This window comes from Hippopotamus amphibius, chromosome 2 (assembly GCF_030028045.1).
Source record: "Hippopotamus amphibius kiboko isolate mHipAmp2 chromosome 2, mHipAmp2.hap2, whole genome shotgun sequence".
Classification (NCBI taxonomy): domain Eukaryota; kingdom Metazoa; phylum Chordata; class Mammalia; order Artiodactyla; family Hippopotamidae; genus Hippopotamus; species Hippopotamus amphibius.
The window spans coordinates 176,013,926-176,033,175 of NC_080187.1; the positions used below are offsets into that span (position 1 = coordinate 176,013,926).

Sequence of the window (19,250 nt, forward strand, 5' to 3'; positions counted from 1 at the left end):
CCTCCCTGCTGCGCCTCCCTCCCACCCTCTCTGTCCTTGTCCTCTAAGGCATCACCCATCATTGAATTGATCTCCCTTTGTTATAGCCAAAAAAAAAAAAAAAATGGAAAAAAGATTTAGGGAGTTCTTTATGCTGATAAGAAGCATCTCCACAAAGTATCCACATATGACAAAATCAGCATGCACAATCTTGTGCAAAGCATGCTACCATTTATGTTTAATGATATAAAGTATAGGATATATTACATATATATCTTTACTTATGTACTTAAATTATCTCTGGAAGTACTAAAGAATCTGGTGAATGATGTTGCCTTTTAGGAGAGAAACTGGATGTCTGCAATGAGAGAGAAGAGTTAGACAGAAAGAACTGGACAAATTCAGATATATTTAAAGATAAGTCCTGGTGGCTGGCTGCATTTCAAAGGTAAGGAATAATCAGAATTGGCTCTCAGATTTCTTGCTTGTGGAACCACCAAGAAGACACAGACTCCAAAAGGTATTCATTCATAATTTTTTTTTGCCTGGTTGGGAACTATGGATAGTTTTTTTGTTTTGTTTTTTTAAGAATTTTATTAAGATATAATTGACATACAATAAACTGCATATATTTAAAGTGTACAATTTGATATTTTTTTTAGTCGTAATGTATATATGGCAATCCCAATCTCCCAATTCATCCCACCCATTCATTATTTCTTAAAGCATACATTATGTGTCAAATAAGGGGAAGACGAGTAGTTAAGTACTGTACATAAAGGATTTGAAGTGGGGATACTCATTAGGTAATTTAGGTATGCAGTAGAAAGAAAACATGCTATTTAAAATTATTACCACCTTTAGCACCTTCTTCTTATAAGGGAATGCTATAATTCTACTGAGACTAGAGGCCTTTCATTTAGTAAAATGTCTTGGCAGGCTACTTTTTTTGCAAGATTTTAAAAGTTATGAGCAGGCAGCTGAAACAAGAGTATAAAAATATAAGAAGCAACTATTTATAACACTCTTCTCAGATTAAATGAGGGATCAGCACTAGGAAACTTTACCACCCTCATCCTGAAGGAACAAGAGAAGGGAATGAAAACTGGTGAAGGTTGGAGCCATGAAAGGGGCCACAAGATAAGTCAATAGTCAAGGATGTAGTTACTGCCAGAATTTTAGTGATGTAGCAAGGAGGAGAAGTGGAAGAAATATCCAGACCTTTTTCTCCTTCTCTCTAATCTCCTGCCAGTTCCATTCACTACCCAATTTCAATAAAGATCAGAGACAAAAAAAAACCCCAGATAATGTAGACCATGTGGGGGAAGGAGGGTCAGCCCATGGGAACACAGGACAGAAAAGGGTATAAAATGGAGCAAATGGCGAGAAAGCAAAATAGCAAGAGAAGTGAATGGGGCATAACAAAGTGGGGACAGTGATGCAAGTATCTTTCTCGAGAATTTAGGGTACAAACGGGAAGAGAGAAGTTTATAGTTGGGAAAGAGTATATTAAGAAAGCAAGGTACTGGGAAAACTGGACAGCTACCCATCAAAGAATGAAATTAGAGCATTCTCTTTAAACTCAAAATGGATTAAAGACCTAAATGTAAGACCTGAAACAATAAAACTCCTAGAAGAAAACATATGGAGAACACACCTTGACATAAATCATAGCAATATATATATTGCTATATAGAGAGATCTGTTTCCTAAAGCAAAGGAAATAAAAGCAGGAAGAAAGAAATGGGGCCTAATTAATTTTAAAAGCATTTGCACAGCAAAGGAAACTATGGACACAATGAAAAGAAAACCTACTGAATGGGAGAAAATATTTGTAAACGACATGACCAATAAGAAGTTAATATCCAAAATATATAAGGTACTCATACAACTCAACATCAAATAAAGAAAGAGCCTGATTAGAAGATGGGCAGACACCTGAATAAACATTTTTCCAAAGAAGACATACAGATGGCCAACCGGCACATGAAAAGATGCTCAACATCATTAATCATCAGAGACATGCAAATTAAAATCCCAATGAGATATCACTTCAAAACTGTCAGAATGGCTATAATCAAAAAGAACGCAAACAACACATGTTAGTGAGTATGTGGAGAAAAAGGAAACTTCATACACTTGGTTGTTGGTGGGAATGTAAATAGGTATAGCCCCTGCGGAAAACAATATGGGGGTTCCTCAAAAAACTAAAAATAGAACTACCACATGACCTAGCAAGTCCACTCCTTGATATTTATTTGAAAAATATGAAAACACTAATTTGAAAAGATGCATGCACCTCAGTGTTCATAGCAGCATTATTTACAATTGCCAAACATGGAAGCAACATAAGAGTTCATCCACAGATGAATGGATAAAGAAGATGTGCAATGAAATACTGCTCAGTCATAGAAAAGAATAAAATTTTGCCATTTGCAACAGCATGAATGGATTGGAGGGTATTAAGCTAAGTGAAAAAAGACAGAGAAAAATATGTATATCACTTATATATGGAATATAAAAATTAAAACTAGTGAATATAATAAAAAAAGAACAGATTCACAGATATAGAGAACAAACTAGTAGTCACCAGTGGGGAGAAGAAAGCGGGGAGAGGCAAGATAGCATCAGGTGATTAAGAGGTACAAACTACTATGTATAAAATAAATAAGATACAAGGATATATATATATATATATATATATATATAGTACAACACAGGGAACATAAGCCAATATTTTATAATAACTACAAATGGAACATAACCTTTAAAAATTGTGAATCCCTATGTTGTACACCTGAAACTTATATAATATTCTACAACTTTACCTCAGTTTAAAAAAAAAAAGTTACTTAAGACAAAGAAAATGGAAGGACTATAGACTGAGGGTAATAGGATTGATTTTAGATAGGAGAATATGAGTGTATCCAGTACATATCATATCTTAAAAGCCCATATAAAGAAGAAAATCCAAATGTCCTGCTTTAGAAAGTGAGGATGATGATCAAGGCCATTTTGTGCACTTTCTCCACATATCTTTACATATGCCTACAGTGGTTAAATATCTTCATTGCCCACTGTACAAGGAATCTCATTTGGTGAGACCTATTTTTGTTCATTTCCATGCAAATTATCTAGCATAAAAAATTCAATTAAAGTAATTTAGCTCCTGTTTTGCCACCAGATTCTAGATTTATGGGCTGATTAAAATTCTCTCGTGACTTAAAAGAAGGTAGGAGGTGTAGGATTTTCTCTAAATCTTTGTACTTATAATATTGGTTTCACTTCGGGGTTTTTGGCTCAACTCTAATCATTAAAGTCAACATATTTTATTTCAGGAAACTTGTACAAAATTTTTTGTACCTATGTGCTTCAAAAATGTCACAATAAAGTATGATGGAGAAATGAAACAAGGGAATGTAAACTGGGATGGGACGCTAGTGACAACAGCTAATTTATATTTTTGGAATTGCAGTCCATGTTTTCCACTGTTTTAAATACATTCAACTTCCACATGGACCTAGCAGTGCATTAGTGAAAAGACAACTTCACTGATTTCCTTGATGTCTTGTAGACAATTTTTTAGAAAATGGTTTTAACTGTGTAAACTATTTAAGACACCACTATGGTGATCTGGAATAAAGTAATAGGCAATTGCTACATATCAAGCCACCCCCAAATTTATCAATTTAAACAATAACCATTTTATATTTACTCATGAAGGAGATGGGTTCTTCCTCTGATCTTGGTCAGCATGTCTGATCTCTGCTTGACTAGTGAGTCTGGAAATGAGAAGATCAATGATGACCTCACTCACATACCTGGTGGTTGATAGGTTGGCAGCAGGAGCTAGTGAGTGTTAGCTAAGGTATCTCAGCTCTCTCCACATGGCCTCTCCTCTGTGTTGGCTGGAGCTGGCTTATCCCTGACCTTGAACGTTCTTTGTTAAATTATCAGGGATTTTGTAAGGTTGTTGCTAAACTATTGTTGGCATGAAGTCAACCATGGTAGGAATATTTGCCCCACAAACACTGGGAAACACTACAGGTCATGGCCTTCCCTATGCCCCTCTATCTCCACCCAGAACCAGTTCTTAAATACTTACCTACACACTACTGCTTCTCATCCCCCTGCAGACTAGCTTCGGTTTATTTGCATGGTGACATCAAGATTTCAGTAGTGGCCAGAAAGGGCAGCTCCAATGCAAAACACTTTTGTGCTATTAGCCTATTGGGAAAAGACAAGACACACAGCCAAGTCCAGAGTGGGTGCAGAATACTACTCAGCAATAAACAGGCACCAACTATTGATTCATTCAAAGACTTGGATGAATCTCAAAGGCATTATATGTTGGATAAAAAAAGCCAGTATAAAGAGGAAAAATATTGAATGATTCCATTTATAGGACATTCTCAAAAAGACAAAGCTTTCTTAAACTTCTTATTTTGTAAGACTTGATTGGAAAAAGTCAATGGTACAAGGTTGAGACCATTAGAAGGCCTTGAAACACTTAAGGAGAAAGATGACGAAGGTTTAGACGAGGCAGTTAAAATGGAAATAATTTGATAAACAATTTGATAATAAATTGATAAATTGGGAATATTTTGGAGGAAGGCAAAGCAGGATTTGGAAAAGAAGTGAGGAAAAGGAAGGAGCTAAGTTTCTGGCTGAAAATCCAGGGGCAAAAGAAATGGCATTAGCTGGGGTAGGGTAGAGTGAAGGACGAATAGGTTTGGAAACAGAAGAATTCAAATGTCTGTGAAATGTTAAAGAGAAAGATGTCAAAAAGGAACTTGGTCTATTGCTAGAGAATTCAGAGAAGCCTGGGCTTCTTTATCAAGCTCATCAAGTCTCCTGGGCACACACTGTGTCTCAACATTAACATTTTCTCGCTCTTCTCTGTAGACCTTCTCAGTCCTTCCACTGCCCTGAGACATTTTCCACAACAACCAAGAGCAAGCTATGTGCATATCTAATCAGTTTTGCCCACTTATGCCCAACTAAACATTCTTTCTGATTCTAATGTATGGTTAAGTACTGAGCAGTGATAATTAAAACAGTGGATTTGGGGGGTAGCATATTATTTGGTAGGGAGTTTGAAAAACTTTATCATAAATATTTTCATCAAAAGGAAGAGGCAAAGGATTAAAGAAAAGATTCTAATTCTCTTGGGCCCACTGCCAGGTTTATGTTTCTTATGATATGGTTTCCTCCAGGCTCTGAGCATACGCGTTAGTGCTTATGGGCATAGTCACTATAAACATGGGAAAAAAAGGTACAGGGAGGGAAACAGCTTATTAAACAAGAGTAAATGCTGTTGCAAGCTCCTAGGTCACTACATTTCTCTCTTGTGATGTATACTTCACTTTCAAATATGGGCAAATACCTTAAACATGTTTACCATCTTGCTTTTGAGGAAAACACCCCAAAGTGTGTTAATAACCCCCACAGCAAGATGACTTCACTTAATAAAGGAAGTGTTTTAATTGGCTATTGTAATCCATGGGATTGGTCATCTGAGATTTAGGGGCATGAGGTATGGTATTTAAATGGTATTTAAATATTTGTTTTATGGGCTCCTGTGATTCAGTCTTTTTAAAAAAAGTCATTGTTAAAAAAAAAAATAGCCATTGGTTTTTGGCGGTTTCTTTTCTTCAACCTGTTATGCTTCCCTGAGGCTCCTCTCAAAACTGGTATGTGGAATTTAATCATGTCAAGCGAAGAATTATAGAAGTTACTATACAGAGTTAAGGGGATTCTGCGGTAAAGTTATTATAGAATTCGGATGACTCAATATTCTGTAATAACCTGTATGGGAAAAGAACCTGAAAAGGAGTGGATATATGTATATGTATAACTGAATCGCTTTGCTGGACACCTCAATCGAACACTTTATTGTAAATCAACCATATTACAATATAAAATGAAAATTAAATTTTAAAAAATGATAGGTTTTTGAGCATGAGAACATGGAGTGTGTACATGAGGTTCTAAAATGTGAATAAAACATTAGACTATGTCTGATTATTGTCACTGCTAACATTTGATGCGCTGAAGCACCCAAGTGAAGCTGAGCATATTTCTATATCATTTTGAAAGAACAGATGTGGTGATAGAGAATAGAATGGGATATGAAATTGTCCTTTTAATGACCAGGTAGACTTCCTCAGATATGGGTTCTGAGGATCAGCAGCAAATAGTAGTTAAATGTGTTTTTTGAGGATGCAAAACCTAGTTCACAGGACTTCCCTGGCGGTCCTGTGGTTAAGACTTTACCTTTGAATGCAGGGGTTGTGGGTTCAATCCCTGGTTGGGGAGCTAAGATCCCACATGCCTCACAGCCAAAAAACCAAAACATAAAACAGAAACAATATTGTAACAAATTCAATAGACTTTAAAAATGGTCCACATCAAAAAATATCTTAAAAAAAAAAAAGTTGATTAGCAGTGTACCCTATTGATACTAACTTTACTGCTAAGATTTAGTTTCTTCTACTGTAAAGTTAGGATAATAATGATACTTCCTTTGTAGCATTGTTGTAAGGATAAATGAGATAATGGATGAAGTGTCTGCACTCCACTTTGCATGAAGTTGACTAAGAAAATACTGGCTGTTATAGTTACCATTAGCAGAAGCTCTTTTCTCCCAGCATTTTACAAATAGAGAATGCTGTAATTTGATCTTTTTTCTTGCTGAAGAAATTTTCTAGCTTCTATTCTTTCACACTCTGTTGAATCAGAGTTATGTATATATTTATGTAATTGCCAGTCACATATCAATGTAGGCAACTAAGTCAAGTCCTTTATATTCAAAAGCCTTTATCCACTTTGGTTAATTATCAAGAAGCCAGATTCCTTATATAAATATGGTTATCTTCATGGCCAAATTGTCTTCCTTCTCCCCATGTCTTTGACTCTTTTCATGTCTCACATCTCCATCACCATCACAAAAACCCTTCAATTACTATATTTGTGAATCTGAGCTGAGCATTCCTAGAGTCTGACCCAAAGGAGAAGTTTCTATGACTTGACCTCTTGCCTTGTACACTTGACTTCTCCTTTGATTTGATCTGAATGCTTTCATTGAACCTCCTGGCTCAGGAAAATCAGTTTCTGAGTCCAGAAGTTACCTCATACGAATTTCACATTTCATTTTAAATGGAAGGCTGGTTTCACATGGACTTTATCTGTATCTTACGTAGAGACCTGCAATTGCTTGCTTTCCAAAGTCGGTGACCAAGGATAGATTGTCCCTAGGATACCCTGATGTCCAATACAGGGCACTATTTAACTCTGTATTTTAAATCTGGAGTAGATTTCATAATCAAATGTTAAAGAACGCCCTCCTCTCTTTCACAGTGATATCTGCTGCGAACATAATTCTAGCTCTGGTTTACCCTATTTTCTTTCTTTTACAGGTGAGAGTTAAAGAACTCTAAAGACTGTAAGTGACTATATATGAATATAGAAAGAATGGTAAAGATTACCACCTGGCTTCTTTTCAGTATCTACTTTCCCTTTTGTCAGATTTCCATTTCATTGTTTCAATAAATTATAGGTTTATTATAGAAAAAATATTTCAGTCTAATATTTTAGTTCCATCTTATTTTTTGTCTTTTAAAATCTCATGGATTGTTGATCTGCTTGGAAGCAGATATTTTTCCATTCAGACTGGCTTCACCTGCATGGAGGTAAAACTTTATGAGGCAAATTTTAATTATAATAGTAGGCTAGCAGCTAATATTTATTCATCACTTGATAGTTTACACAGCTCTTTCGAATGTATGCTATCACAAACAAGGAATCAAAAGTTCAGAGAATTGTGATGAATTGCATGAGAATACGAATCCTATCTGTTTTAATGACCATTATCCCCATGGCCTACAGAATGCTTGGCACATAATCATAGCAGGTGCGCAATAAGCTGAAATGAATGAACAAACATTCTCACAGAGAGTAAGTAGTGCAGCCAGGAATTAAACCCAGATCTTCTGAGCTCAAATTGTAGGATCTTTATATTATGGCGCCCTGTGCTAATTTTCACTCTTTGCTTCCTATGAAGATTTAGCTGATCATACAACTGCGAATAGGAATTTGGTTATCTTTTAATATGGAAAAAATACTTTTAAAATGGCTTTAGAGAAATTCTGCCAGTACTTGTAGAACTAAACTAAGCTGATTCAATAAACCTAATTGTAGACAGAATGCAATAGTTTAAGATCAGAAAACTTTGGTTTAATTCATTTATCACTTTACAAACTCTTGTCAGGCCTTATGTACACAGTGATACAGTATAGGAAGACGTTTTAAAAGGCATAAGAGTATATGAAGTAATACAAACAACTAATTAGTAATTTTTATATTTTTAAAACCTCTCAATATGTGAAAGTCTTGCCTTGAATAAATATCTCAACTAGCTGTCATTGTGTGTGACTACAGACACACAGAAAGTTCTTTCCATATTCTGAGATCTGGCCATGGGCTTCATTTAAAGGGTTCTTACTGGAAATCACAGATCATTTCATTTTATTTTGCACAACAAAATTAGCACCATGCATTCATATAAAATATAAATTGCTTTTCAAATTCTATATATAGATGGATATATATGGAAATATAGAATTTGGAAGGCAATTGTATATCTATATTTCTTTCTAGAAAATGAAAAGGCTAAGATTTTTAGTGTGTGTCTCTATTTTAAGACTGAACGTATAGCTTCCTAAATTGTAGACTTATTTCAGTTTATGAAGCAGAATATTGGTCATAAAAGTCAATTATATGTGTGCCAATTCCATAAAGTTAAAAGCTAAATTTCCATTCATTTAATTTCTAATAAACCTGCCAAAATTACTCCAATGTTTTTCAAGAGAATGCTTATTTCACATTAATAAATTACTGCACATGTTTGGTATGCCTTAAGTCTGAGGTAGATTTCCTCAAGGCTTGCTCCTCATTTTCCTTAGTTGTTGCTGAATTGTAACCTGCCTAGTGAGGCTTTTTCTGACCACTTGGTTAGCCCATATTCCTTTGCTCTGCTTTATTTTCTCTGTAGCACTTACCAGTAACTGACATAATATATATTTCATTTGCATTGCCTCTGCCAGTCCCACCACTCCCTTACGATATAACCAGAGGAAGATGGGACATATTTTCCTTTTCTTCTCTTTTTCATTGCTTTGTCGCCAGAGACTATAAGACTGCATGATGCAGAGCAGGTAATCTGTATTACTTAGTAATCTATATTATATAAAACACTTTTGTTATTGTGATATTAACCTCATTAGAGAAGGAGGAGGTTAAAAATTATCAGCAAAGATAAGTAGTACAAATATAAATTTAATTAGCAAATGTATTGTGATAATTAAATTATATTCACCTCCATCTTTGAAGAACAGGAGAAGGTCAAAATTCAGCTGCTACAAAGGAAAATAATATGGAGAAAAGTAAACAGTGATTGAAAAGAATGTATGCTTCTGAGCTTCCAGGAAGATATTTTGATCACTAAATCATGTAACTCACTGTTGTAAAACTCAAATTGTTTTAATCTAAAAAAGTGAATGCAATTGGTCACTCAGAGTAGTTTACCTTGCTACAAATTAATTTCTCTCTCTTATTATTACTGCAGGTTTTCTCAAATGCATGGCTACATCTCACTTATTTTTCTAATGTCATTACCAAAGTAACTGGGCTGATTTCCATCTCTTTGCACTTGGCCTAAATGTCCTCTGCCTCCAAGATTCTGTCAAAGGCATCAGATTCATTTTCTGAGTTTGTCATCTGAATGTGTAAGTATGGTATATTGGACTTTCAAAATGCTATTGAGATCTTGCACATTTCTACAAAAGAATGTTATAATACAATATCAAATCAAATTTTCCCTTCCTTCCATATTGACTTATCTGTTGGTTAATAATACCAGCAGTAAATACAATACAAATCTATTGTATTATCTCTTTCTATCTAGCCAATCCATAAATGCAAAAGTAAAGGGCAATTCATATAATTATGCAACATAAGGAAAATACCAATACCTAATAATAATGTGAGTAATCATTGTCTTATAACCTCACCATAATACTTTTATAGTTATTAGAATTGAAGTATCTATTTGATTTGCAGAATGGTGAAGGGCTTATCCTTATTCATTTTAATTATGTATCTTCCCTCTAGATAACTTCAGCAACTCAGATTCAGTTAATGGATGGAGCAATAAGTCAGTGGTTACTGAATTCATTCTGTTGGGCCTGTCTAGCTCTCGGGAACTCCAGCTGTTCCTTTTCTTTATCTTCTCTGCTTTTTATGGTGCTGCGGTGTTGGGAAACATCCTTATCATCCTTACGGTGATTACAGACTCTCGACTGCATTCTCCAATGTACTTTCTTCTTAGCAATCTCTCCTTCATCGATGTGTGTCAGGCTACATTTGCCACTCCCAAGATGATTGCAGACTTCCTCAATGAACACAAGACCATCACCTTCCAGGGATGCATGTCACAAATCTTTTTCTTGCATGTTTTTGGGGGCAGCGAGATGGTGCTTCTTGTTGCCATGGCCTATGACAGATACATTGCTATATGCAAACCTCTGCATTACATGACCATCATGAGCCGAAGAGTGTGCACCATCCTGGTGGGGGTCTCCTGGGCCACTGGCATCCTGCACTCAGCCAGCCACCTGGCATTCACTGTTGATCTTCCTTTCTGTGGACCCAACCAGGTAGACAATTTCTTTTGTGACCTCCCCCTCGTGATCAAGCTTGCCTGCTTAGACACCTATATTTTAGAGATCCTGGTGCTCACAAATAGTGGCCTGCTCTCACTTATCTGTTTTCTCCTTTTGCTCATTTCTTATACTATCATCCTCGCTACTGTCCATCGCCGAGCCTCTGGTGGGGCCTCCAAGGCACTTTCCACTCTGTCTGCCCACATCACTGTTGTGGTTCTGTTCTTCGGCCCATTAATCTTTATCTATATTTGGCCCTTTGAGAGCTTCCCAATTGATAAATTTCTCTCTGTGTTTTTTACTGTCTTCACTCCTCTGCTTAACCCTATGATTTACACGTTGAAGAATAAAGATGTGAAGGAAGCCATGAAGAAGCTGAGGAACCGACATGTAGGTTCCAAGCAAGTTCTTTAGGCAACTGTGAGGAAGCAACACAAGTCCTTTCTTCTTGTTCTTTATATGTGTATGATTGTTACTATTGTGTTTCTCTCAAAATTAGCCTTTCGCTGTTACAGAACCTGAATCTGATCCTCTAAAGTTGGTACGTGCAGTGCAGAATCTCATATCATGTTACCATCCCTGATATTCTGTGGCCACTCATCTTCCCTGAAACAGCAACTCCACATATTAAAATTCCTAAGTATTTTTCCCTTATATAGGCATGGTTAAAAAAAAAACCGAATTCTTGTGGCCTTTAAAGTCATCTCCATATTAAAGCAGATTAGCTAACACATATAGCTTGAGTGGGGTAGCATAGAAAGCAATTTAGCACCAAAAACAGAATCTGCTTTGACATGACAGGCTGAATGAAGACTACTTTCATAAGTTCATAACTATTTCTGCTAATAACTTGGTTCCTATAAGTAGTTGCAAATATTCCACATTCACAAATAAGGCATTAGTGTTCATAAAGCTTTAAATTTTATTTATTATTATGTTAAATTGTAACACCTCAAATATTGAAGGATTAATAAGACTGACTTCTGCTACTCTGATTTTGAAACCAATAACATATCAATAATACCAAGCCCATAGTTAAAATTACAAGAGTACTCTTACACTTTCTGGGAGAAATGTACCTTCAGTTGAAAATGACTTCAGTATATCCAGTCAGTAATTTTGTTTAGTTAATTTCATTTGAGAGTTTAAATTTCAAAGTAGCCATAGAAAGCACATATATTAGTAATTAGGAAATATATCGCATACTTTTTTTTTTTAAACTTTAAGGGAACGTTTAGAACCATCCCACCACCTGAGGGCATGAATAAGATGAAGAAGGTGAATGCAATTGATTCAATCCCTTATCAGTCACCGATCAATCACTGTCATCACTGATCACATGCCACGAGCAGTTTATTCTATTTGTGTTAGCTTTCAATCCAAACTTGTCCTTTTTGAACTGAAGATGTAATTGTGTTTTTGTTTTTATTACTTAGAATAGATTGTACGTCCCTAAGACAATTACGGTTCTGTCTCTTACCATATTTGTTAATGTACCAAAAGTTTAACATGCGAGCACATGCAATAAGTGCCATAAGGAGGATATAATATTCAAAGACCTGATTTCCAGGTAAGTTCTACTATTGTTTGATACCAATGAGGTATTTGGAGTGATGAAGTAGGAAGCTAGTGGAAAACCAGATTGTCCATATCTGAGTCTCAGATTTTTATGAGACATTGTACTCTGTAGCAATCTGATCTATGTATCACATTTAGTTGTCCATGTGTGAGGGTGTGAGTTTACTTCACTGATAATCATTTTAATAAACTGACATTGATTAAGAACAGGCTATATGTATATGATTAAAATGAGAAAGGACAGGTGTTACAAAAGAGGCAAAAGCCATAGTTCCATGTTCAGTAAAAGTGTTCAAATCATTCAAGGTAGCTATTAAAAAGTTCATTACTAATTAGGTAATAAAGGTAAGTAAAGGATGTAACAGATATTATAAAAGTGTGTGTAATGGATGTGTTACAAACATATGTGGTGTTAATAATCTCAGTGTGGTAATATTTAGCTTGGTTCAATTCAATGCAAACCAATGCATTTCAGCAATTCTTTAATTTATGCAGATATTGTTGACACACAGAGAGATTAAGAAAGATCTCTGGCCTTATATAAATGACTGAATATTAAGGAAACAGAGACTCATAGAAATTTTACAAGAAAAAGGGCTTACTCTATATTAGAGTTGCAGAATTGTACAACCAGCAGAGGACATTTAGGTAGCCAACCACCAGAAAGCCTCATAATTGACATTAATTTAATGAATTTCCCTAGTTCAGATTTTGGCTCACAGACTTACACACCCAAAAACCCCAACTTGTTAATAACTGCAAGAAACTTGGGGGAATTTGTCAAATTACATTGAAATTTTAATTGTCAAATGAATCAAATAGTCACAGTATTGTGATTGGAATAGAAGCCAAAATATTAGTTAGTGGGTTTTGGTGAATCTATGTTAGAATTTAAAGTTTTGGTTAATTGATTAACATATGAAAGATCATCATATCTTTTGAACAATGTTGGGATGGGCATTGTTATGATTTGTCCCAATGACTCCCTCTCTTATTTATCCATACATTCAGGGCTGCATACAACCTTTCTCAAGGTGCATTAATACCTGTTACCAGGTTAAAACCAAAATTCACTTGCCTAGGAATCATTGTCATTGAGAACTGGCATATGTTGTCCTATCCATTATGTATGCTCATAAAACCTAATTCTCAAATGACAACCTTATTTTATTATTTCTAAAGACTATGGGTCATATAGCATAAGCAGCAAACAACGAAAAGCTATGCCAATGGTAAACAAAAATAGAAAAAATCAATCTATCAGGTAGTAAAAATATAATTTAAAACAAGAGAGAGGTGTTATGTTCTCTATAATGCTGGTAAGGAATAAAACAACAAAAAATACTAAATACAACTAAAAATTTGGAAATGTGGACGTTCTATTTAGTAAAAAATTACTGATAATTTTTTAGAAAGCAATCTGGTCTATTTATCAAAATATGTCTGTGTTCATGACCCAATAAATTAATTTCCAGGAGTCTTCTGTTACCGAGTCCAAGCTCGCTTGGCTCCCTGCACAACAGGTCAATGAATTGGAGGTGAGGTGTTGAGGCAAGGAATGCAAATTTATTCCGAAGGCAGACTAGTGTCTCTGAAAAAGCATCTTATCAGGGTCTGGATGCCAGTTTCTTTCATAGAATCAGAGAGGGAGAGGCTGTGAGGAAGTAAAGTAAAAAGGTAGAATAGAGAGGTAGAGGCAGTAGGGAAATAAAGTAAAAGGGCCATCTGTCTTGCAAAACAGTTCCTGGAATGACTAGCCTCAGGGAGGGGATGTGTTAACTTCTTTCTTGCAGCCATTCACAGGTGGGCAGGGCAGATTGTCTGCCTGTGAACTGAGCAGAGGTAATTTAGTTTAACATTCAGGCAGAGGGGCAGGGTTCCCTGAGGCAGGCCACCATGGATGATTACAATAACAAAAGCAGAGAAAAGCAAAGGTTAGAGTCAAAGGAACAGATTGAACTTGGAGTGCAATTTAGCTCTTCCCTGTTACACGTCTATCTTGAGTAATTAATCTCCAAATTCTAAAGCACAAAATTAAATATCATGGACTCCAGAAAATATAGTCCCCATGAAGGATTGGATAAAGCCAGTCACACACACACACACACAAAAATTCTGATTCCTTCCATGTAAAAATGACATTGAAGACAGAGACTGATATTTCTTCCCTTTTCTGGATGAATATTCCTCCACCCAATGGAGGCAGAATAAACTTCATTCCAAAATTTGACAAGCATCATATAATAAGGGAAAATTTTAAGCCAATTTCACCTAGAAACACATATATAACAATACAATACAAACCAAAGAATATATAAAAGCAGGAAAGAAAAATGATGATCTAGTTAAGATTACCCAGAAACACAATATTGGTTTAAATTTGACTCTCCTTCAATATAATTCCCTGTACTAACAAGATACAAGAAAATAAACATATGATTATCTAAGTATATGGAAAAAAGTTTTTAATAGCAGTTAATCATTGTTGAAAAAAACTTACATAAACTAGGAACAGAAAGAATTTCTATGATCAAGAACTTCAATATCAGGCACAAAGCACATAATAGTACCTATAAAAAACATTGTTACCCATGCCACTAAACTGAAAGGCTAGTTTAGAAGACAAAACAATGCCAACAAAATTTTAAAAAATATAAACATGGAGTAGAGGGAGGTGGGATTCACATAAAATTGAGTTCAGATAAACTTCAGAGGTCAACTAAGTGAGTGGTTAGCAAAAAATTCACCCTAACATATTTAAAAACTGGAATCCCACTGCTGGGCATATATCTGGAGAAAAACATTGTGTGAAAGGATACATGCACCCCAATGTTCATTGCAGCACTATTTATAATAGCCAGGACATGGAAGCAACCTAAATGTCCATCGACAGAGGAATGGATAAAGAAGGTGTGGTACATATATACAATGGAATATTACTCAGCCATTAAAAAGAATGAAATAATGTAACAGGGGAGACCTAAATTGGACTCCATGTTAGATCTGTTTCTTTCACTCTAACCCTTGCTTTTCTTTTTTGCTTTTGTTATTATAATCATACATAATGGCTTGCTTCAGAGAACCCAGCCCACCTGTGAATGGCTGCAGAAAAGAAGAAATTAACACATCCCCTCCTTGAGGCTAGTCATTCCAGGAGATGTTTTGCAAGACTGATAGCCCTTTTACTTTTATCTCCCCGCCACCTCTCCCTCTCTATTCTACCCTTTCACTTTACTTCCTCACAGCCTCTCGCTCTCTGATTTTATAAAAGAAAGTGGCATCCAGTCCCTGATGAGATGGTTTTTTGTAGACACTAGTCTGCCATCTTCTCAGTCTGCCAGCTTTCTGAATAAAGTCGTATTCCTTGCCTCAACACCTCATCTCCAATTCATTGGCCTGTTGTGTGGCGAACAGAGCGAGCTTGGATGCTAACAATAATGCTATTCACAGCAACACTGATGGACCTAGAGATTGTCATACAAAGTGAAGTAAGTCACAAAGAGAAAGAGAAATATTATATGATATCACTTATATGTAGAATGTAAAAAAAAAAAAAAAAATGATACAAATGAACTTATTTACAAAATAAAAACAGACTCCCAGACTTAGAGAATGAAGTTACGGTTACCAGTGGGGAAGGATGGTGGAGTGATAGTTAGGGAGTTTGGGATTGACATATACACACTGTTGTATTTTAAATGGGTAACCATCAAGGACCCACTGTATACCACAGGGAACTCTGCTCAATATCATGTAACAACCTAAATGGGAATAGAATTTGAAAAAGAATAGATACATGTATATGTATAAGTGAATCACTTTGCTATACACCTGAAACTAACACAACATTGTTAATCAACAATACTCCAATATAAAATAAAAAGTTAAAAACAAATAAAAACAGACCTTGAAATAATTTACCTGAGCCACAGGTAACCTCAGTGACTGATTGTACAAAGACTACTACTTTTGTAGAATGAAAGAAAGAAAAAAATCCAGCATCAGAAATACAATATTTATAGCATCTCCCATTCAATCAAAGACTGCTAGATATGTGAAGAAGCACAAAAATGTGAATCATAAGAAATAAGCTTAGAAATTACCTAGAGACTAAAACTAGGAGAAAATAACTTTAAAAGAGCTAGTATAAATATGCAAAGGATATAAAGAAAAATCTGAACATAATAAAGTGAGAAATGAAATATATTTAAAAAAACAAAATGGAATTTCTAGAAATGAAAGACATAATTATACACAGAAAATTAATAGAGGTTATTAATGAAATAGTGCAAATTATATACTACAAAAGAAATGATCGGTAAATTGGGAGGCATAGCAAGAGAAAATCTAACAGATGTACTGAAACAAAAATACAAAACGAAAAACTGAGCAGAGTCACAATGATTTGTAGGATGAAATCGAATGGTCTAACAAGTAATTGGAGTCTGAGAAGGAAAGGAGTAGAGGCAGGTATCAAAAAATATATTTTAAGAAATAGTGGTCTAAATTTAACAAATTTGATGAAAAATTTTCACATAAATCGTCAAGAATTCCTACAAACCTCAAGCAAAGGAGATCACAAGAAGACATATCACATTCAAAAATGGAAATTTGTCTAATGATTAGTGATGCTGAGCATCTTTTCATGGTTTTGTTGGCCATCTGTATGTCTTCTTTGGAGAAATGTCTATTTAGGTCTTCTGCCCATTTGTGGACTGGGTTATTTGTTTTTTTGGTATTAAGCTTCATGAGCTGCTTGTATATTTTGGAGATTAATCCTTTGTCTGTTGCTTCATTGGCAAGTATTTTCTCCCATTCTGAGGGTTGTCTTTTTGTCTTGCTTATGGTTTCTTTCACTGTGCAAAAGCTTTTAAGTTTCATGAGGTCCCATTTGTTTATTCTTGATTTTATTTCCTTTATTCCTGGAGGTGGGTCAAAAAGGATCTTGCTTTTATGTATGTCATAGAGTGTTTTCCTCTAGCCACAATGAGTTATCACCTCACACCAGTCAGAATGGCCATCATCCAAACATCTAGAAACAATAAATGTTGGAGAGGGTGTGGAGAAAAGGGAACTCTCCTGCACTGTTGGTGGGAATGTAAGCTGGTACAGCCACTATGGAAAACTGTTTGGAGGCTCTGCTTATTTGTAAAGCTTTTGATTTCTCCATCAAATCTGAATGAGATTCTTGCTGGGTAGAGTATTCTTGGCTGCAGGTTTTTCTCTCTCAGGACTTTCAATATATCCTGCCACTCCCTTCTGGCCTGCAGAGTTTCTGCAGAAAGATCAGCTGTTATCCTTATGGGTTTTCCCTTATATGTTATTTGTTGCTTTTCTCTTGCTGCTTTTAATATTTTTTCTTTGTGTTTAACTGTCATTAGTTTGATTAATATGTGCCTTGGTGTATTTCTCCTTGGGTTTAATCTGTATGGGACTCTCTGTGCTTCTTTGACTTGATTAATTATATCCTTTCTCATGCTGGGGAAGTTTTCCATTATAACCTCTTCAAATATTTTTTCAGACCCTTTCTTGTTTTCTTCTTCTTCTGGGATGCCTATAGTTCTTATGTTGGTACACTTAATGTTGTCACCAAGGCCTCTGAGACTGTCTCCCATTCTTTTTATACTTTTTTCTTTTTCATGGTCTGTGGTAGTTATTTCTCCCATTCTATCTTCCAACTCACTTATTTGTTCTTCTGCCTCAGTTATTCTGCTGTTTATACCATCTAGAGTATTTTTAATTTTGGTTATTTTGTTATCTATTACTGTTTGGTTGCTCTTATTTCTTCTGAGTCCTTATTAACTGTTTCTTGTATTTTCTCTATTTTGTTATCAAGATTTTGGATCACCTTTACTATCATAACTCTGAATTCTTTTTCGGGCAATTTTCCTATTTCCTCTTTATTTATTTGGTCTTGTGTATTTTTACCTTGTTCCTTCATCTGTGACATATTTTTTTGTCATCTCATTTTTCCCCAGTTTGGATGGGCTGGACTGTGTTCTTGCTAGGTCTTGGTGTTAAGTTGAGAACCTCTGGGAGACCTCATGGTAAAGGATATTCTCTGGAAACTGGGTTTCCCTGTTAGTCCAATGTTTTGGACTCAGAGCTCCCACCTCAGGAGCACAGGCCAGACACTGGATGTGTGTATCAAGATCCCACAAGCTGTGTGGAGCAGGGAAAATTAAAAAAAAAAAATTAAAAAAAAAAAAAAAGGTAGGAGAACAGCAGAACAATAGCAAGCTAAAAAATACAATAGTAGGAAACTAAACAGATGTGTTAGAAAAAATAAAAAAAAATGATGGAGCAACAACAGGAAGGTAAAACAACGGCAATATCCTAAGTGAGGAGGTGGGAAGAAAACATAAAAAAAAAAAAAAAAGGAAAGAAAAAAGAAAAAAAAGAAAAGAGCCAGAAAAGGCCTTGGCTGTGGGGATGGGGCTTAGATAAGGGTGGGGTGGCGGGGGGGGAGGGGGGGGTGGAGGTTAGGCAATAGGCAGAGCCTACCCTTAGAGAAGGCCCTGGGGGTGGTGGGAAATGGGGCTTAGGCCCAATGAGGTAGAGGGGCCCAGAAATGCCTCTGGTCCTGGGAGAAAAGGACCATGTCAAGGTACCCAGTGGGCTCCCTGGGCCTGAGTTGGTGGGAGAGATGCTAGACACCTCCCCTAGTCCTCCAGTCTTGGAGGGTCCCTTCCTCTTGTGTTCTCTTCTTTCCCACCCCCTCTCTCCTATTCCCCTAGAACCCTTACAGCTGTAGGGGGCACTGAAAGGCAGGAGACCAGACTCTGACGTCCAACAGGTTTCCCAGGGCCAACTGGGCTAGGGTAATGCCTGCCTTACTTCCCCAGATCTCCCAGTCTGGTAGGGTCCCTGTCTGCCTCTCTTCCTCTACCCTGCCCCCCACTCTCCTAGGTTCTAAGCAGCTTGGAGGGGGCCCGGAGAATGAAGGACCAGGTCTGGGAGCCCAGTCGGCCT

General features: G+C 36.1%; 1 protein-coding gene across 1 annotated transcript; it reads left to right on the forward strand.

Annotated features, from left to right (window-relative positions):
* Positions 1-3,782: 3,782 nt before the first annotated feature.
* LOC130844669 (olfactory receptor 4K1-like) lies at positions 3,783-11,114 on the forward strand. Its single transcript, XM_057720785.1, has 2 exons — positions 3,783-3,831; positions 10,150-11,114. The coding sequence occupies exons 1-2, from the start codon at positions 3,783-3,785 to the stop codon at positions 11,112-11,114; spliced, it is 1,014 nt and encodes a 337-aa protein (XP_057576768.1).
* Positions 11,115-19,250: the final 8,136 nt, after the last annotated feature.

Excerpts from the sequence above, each read along its gene's own strand:
- LOC130844669 (XM_057720785.1), top strand. The coding sequence starts at position 3,783 with ATGACCTCACTCACATACCTGGTGGTTGATAGGTTGGCAGCAGGAGCT. Across the intron at positions 3,832-10,149 it reads TAGGTTGGCAGCAGGAGCTA|ATAACTTCAGCAACTCAGAT; the intron begins GTGAGTGTTAGC and ends TCTTCCCTCTAG.